Genomic DNA, 4,071 nt, shown 5'->3' with positions numbered 1-4,071 from the left:
TTCCGCACCTATGGCTTTGGAGTCTGACCATCGAGGGGAGCTGAGCCATCAGTGTAAGTGTCCAGCAGACCGTTTCCAAGAACACACCCCAGTAAATCCTACCCCGCGTTTGGGGCGGTTACCAAACCTCTTCAACTATATATGCCAGGACGGAGTACACTGTGAGCCACGTCAAACGCCACTCCTCCCTGCAGTTGGAGCATTCTGAGTGTCCTAGCAGCTCAGGCAGGATAACCAGGTCTCTAAGCATCCCTGAACAAAGTGCATCTTCCCCCCTCGCCCAGGAGATGTATCCACGATCCCAGAGGGACTGCTCACAGCAACCTCCCACCTGACACGTTCCTCTCACCACTAAAAGTGCCAGTCTGCACGTCTGCCTGCCGCCACCACCCAGCTTCATTACCATCACCTCCCACAGAAGGACCCCCGCCCCCAACCCCAGCTTCCCAAAGAGAAGAGCAGAGGCTCGGTGAATGTGTGCGGATGAAGTGAGACGGTGAGCGGGGATCCTATTGATTCAGACTGATTTTCTCCTACTTTCTTAAATAACCCGTGGAAATCCAATTAAACATAGGGATATTACACGTATAAAATGACAAACAAGAAGGGATAAGAAGCGAGTTAATATTTTTACTTTTATTGTTCTAAATCTTCCCTCATCTATATTATTGCTAATTACTCTCACATTTCCCGAACAATTCGAATTGCAATTCCATATTATGTCATCCAGGATGACAGAAAAAAAAAAAAAAAAGAGAGAGATTTCAGTCTCCTTTACAGAAGAGGAAAACTGTTGTGTTTGAACTGGATAAGCACACACACGTTGTGATCAATGTCATTCACAAAGTTAGATACTGAAGCTTATTAAATCTTCTATTAATAGGAACAGCACTGAAAAACACCTACAGGAAACAAAGATCAATTTCCACGTCACCATAAAGGACGGGAGGAGCCCAGAGATGCTGTACGCCGTGCCCCCCGAGCTGGCCCGGGCCCTCACTCCTTCCAAGGCTGACTGCTCGCTCTGCAAACACAGAGTGAAGGATGGACTCCCTTCCTGCCCGGCAGGAGAAGCTGCTGGACAGGGGCCTGGAGGAGCCCGGCTGCAAGTCTGGCTCAGGCCTCCTCTTCCTCATCGCTAGCAGCCTCATCTGACAGGGATGGGAAGGAACTGGGACCCCGTCTACTGGCCCTGTGTACATGCTCCAGGACTTGCAACTTGCTGATCTCCGCGTGGGCCCGGGGGCCCCACAGGAACTCGAAGCGAGCGGGATCGCTGTTGGCCACCTGCCGGTACTCCAGGTACCCCTCCTGCACCCACGCTTTGGTGATGAGCTCCCTGGGCTCCCCGTAGATGAAGTGCTCCCTCCCAGCACGCAGCCCCAGCTTGCTCAGTGCTCCCCACACCTCCTCCTCAGGGAGGCGCTCTCCCTCCAGGTGGATCATGCAAAGGAGCATCACCAGGAGGCCGTTCTTGGGCATGCTCTGCCCATCGCCCAGCATCCCATCACAGGTGAGGCCCAGGGTGGGGACCAGGACATACCAGTGGCCCCCGGGATCCACCTCCTTCACATCCACCCCAAAGACCAGCTGCATGTACTCAGAGGCCTGGCTGAAGACCGCAGGGAAGTGGTGCTGGTATTCTCTGAGGAAGATACTCAGCATTTCTGCCCTGGTGGTCGGCTGCTTCCTGTGATACTTGAGGAGCAGGAAGCCCACCAGGTCAGTCACCATCGAAGGCTGTGCATCATGGAGCAGGGACACGGCACAGGCAGAGTAGGAAGAGGAGACTGAGGAGGAGGAGGACCAGGGGGATGCGCCCCCCTCCTGCTCAGCCTCCATCTGCTGAACATCCATGAGGCCCCGGGAGTCTCTGGGGTCCTGAAGGTCTTCCGCAGCCTTGCGGAGCTCACTCATCTCAACGGGGGGCACGATGAGTGGTGTCGGGCAGCCGAGAGGAGCGAGGGAAGGGGTGACAAATGGAGACCCAAGGGCCTGGGGGAGAGAGGGTGTGTCAGCAGGCTGGGCTGAGAAACCCACCCTGAGGGGCTCTGACAAAGGCGACTTACAGGTCTCCTCTTCAGGGGTGCCCTCGGCCTCACAGGGGCTCTCCTCCTGGTGGACGGTCGTCTGTGAACCTGACGGGGGAAGTGAGGCAACTCCTCAGGGTGCTGCCGGCACCAGCCCGAGGTTCTGGGGGCGACAGGGGGTGTGTGGAGTGGACGTTGGCCTTGTGGGTTCCCGTCTGTTCCGGGAGCCCCCGGGTACACACTCAGGGCCCACACCTCACCCGGCACTGCCGGCCTCCTGTGCTCTGTGACCCGAGGACACGTGTCTCAGACCTAGGCTTTCACATCCCGGTGTCTGGAGACCCTGGAAGAGAAAGGAGGGGAGACCTCGGGTCTACACTGTGGTACAGCCCTGGACCCGCGTGGTGGCGGGAGGCCTGGGCTCTGGCAGGTTCCCACTCTTCTAGCACGGGAGGCCCTCTCCGCGCTAGCTCAGGGTCCTCACCGTGACTCCAAGCGGGACCTGGGATTCGGCTCTCCAACCACCTGAGGGGCCCTCCTTATAATCAGTCCGAGGTCTCTCTGAGACCTGGATGCGGAAGTCAGGACGCACCACGTGTGCTCATCCTGCCTGGGGGCCTCCCAGGGCTGCCAGCAGGGGCAGGATCGGTTGCGTCCCCCTGTTCTGGGGTCTCGGGTCCCCTCACTCCTCCCTCGGGGTCCTCACCTTGACTCTTGGCAGGAGTTGAGATTCCCCTCTCAGCCCACCTGAGGCCCCGCCCGTCATACCAGGACGCCAGTCCCTCTGAGACCCGCATTTCAGGAACTGCTGCCTGAGGTCCTCCCGCCCTATGGCCTCCCAGGACTGACTCTCTTCTGGGGTGCAGGGTCCCTGAGTGCTAACTCGCGGTCGTCACCTTCACTCCCAGGCGGCCCTGAGATTCTCTCCTCCGCAGACCTGAGCCCCCCGCCTCCCTTTCTCTATGTCCCCAGTCTCTCTGAGACCCGGATGCGGAAGTCAGGACAAACCTCGTGGGCCTGTCCTCCCCTCGGGCCTCCGGACAGCTGATAGCAAGGGCGCCTTTCTGTGGGGTGGCCTATCTTCTGGATCCCGGGTCCCCTCAGTTCTCCCTCAGCGTCGTCACTCAGGCGGCATGTCGTCTCCCCTCTGCCCACCCGTGGCCCCGCCCCTCATCCCAGGACCCCAGTCCCTGTGAGACCCGGATGTCAGGAAATGCCGCCTCTGGTTATTCCGACCTATGGCTTCCCAGGACTCATTATGTTTTAGGGTCCAGGGTCCCTCACTGCTCGCTCGCAGTCGTCACCTTCACTCCCAGTGGGACATCGGATTCTCTCCTCTGAATATCTGAGGGTCCCCCCATCTCACACAAAGTCCCCGGTCTCTCTGAGACCAGGGTGCCGCAGTCATGACACGACACGTGGGCCTGTCCTGCCCTCGGGCCTCCGGGCAGCTGATAGTAAGGTTCCCTGTCTGTGGATGGTCTGTTTTCTGGGTTCCGGGGCCCTTCCTTCCTCCCTCAGGGTCCTCACTTTGACTCAGGCAGCATGTGGTCTACCTTCTGGCAACCCGAGGCCCCGCCCGTCATATCAGGACCCTAGTCCCTCTGAGACCCGGATGTCAGGAAATGCCACCGGTGGTCACCCTGCCCCAAGGCCTCCAAGGTCCAACGCTGTCCCGGGGTGCAGGATCCATCCGTTCTCCCTCGGGGTCCTCACTTTGACTCAGGCGGTATGTAGCCTCCCCTTGGAACCCTCGAAGCCCCACCCCTCATCCCAGGACCCCAGACCCTGTGAGACCCGGATGTCAGGAAATGCCGCCGCTGGTCACCCTGCCCTAAGGTCTCCAAGGACCAACACTGTCCCGGGGTGCGGGATCCCCTGTTCTCCCTCAGGGTCCTCACTTTCACTCAGGCAGCACTGGCCTCCCCTTGGACCACCCGAGGCCCCGCCCCTCATCCCAGGACCCCAGTCCCTCCGAGACCCGGATGTCAGGAAGTCAGGACCCCACGAGTGCTCATCCCACCCAGGCCCTCCCAGGGCT

At 59.4% G+C, this 4,071-nt stretch overlaps 1 protein-coding gene across 4 annotated transcripts; it reads right to left on the bottom strand.

The window, feature by feature from the left end:
* Positions 1-629: 629 nt before the first annotated feature.
* Positions 630-3,738, bottom strand: LOC102511411 (melanoma-associated antigen 8). Of its 4 annotated transcripts, none has more exons than XM_032474796.1 (4): positions 3,673-3,738; positions 2,291-2,373; positions 2,070-2,193; positions 630-1,995 (listed from the first exon to the last, which is right to left on the bottom strand). In XM_032474796.1, the coding sequence occupies exons 1-4, from the start codon at positions 3,721-3,723 to the stop codon at positions 1,117-1,119; spliced, it is 1,137 nt and encodes a 378-aa protein (XP_032330687.1). In that variant the 5' UTR covers positions 3,724-3,738; the 3' UTR covers positions 630-1,116. The 4 variants fall into 4 exon arrangements, with proteins under 4 accessions (XP_032330687.1, XP_032330688.1, XP_032330686.1 ...); XM_032474797.1 differs by having other exon boundaries at positions 3,587-3,724; XM_032474795.1 differs by lacking the exon at positions 3,673-3,738 and adding an exon at positions 3,335-3,531.
* Positions 3,739-4,071: the final 333 nt, after the last annotated feature.

Source organism: Camelus ferus, chromosome X (genome assembly GCF_009834535.1).
Source record: "Camelus ferus isolate YT-003-E chromosome X, BCGSAC_Cfer_1.0, whole genome shotgun sequence".
Lineage (NCBI taxonomy): Eukaryota > Metazoa > Chordata > Mammalia > Artiodactyla > Camelidae > Camelus > Camelus ferus.
This window is presented reverse-complemented; position numbering and strand designations above follow the sequence as displayed.

Bases quoted from the DNA above. Each gene is read 5' to 3' on its own strand.
- LOC102511411 (XM_032474794.1), bottom strand. From the start codon at position 2,796: ATGACGGGCGGGGCCTCAGGTGGGCTGAGAGGGGAATCTCAACTCCTG. The intron at 2,194-2,290 runs GTGAGGTGTGGG...TGTCGCCCCCAG, and splicing joins CAGGAGGCCGGCAGTGCCGG to AACCTCGGGCTGGTGCCGGC. The intron at 1,996-2,069 runs GTAAGTCGCCTT...TCTCTCCCCCAG, and splicing joins CACCCCTGAAGAGGAGACCT to GCCCTTGGGTCTCCATTTGT.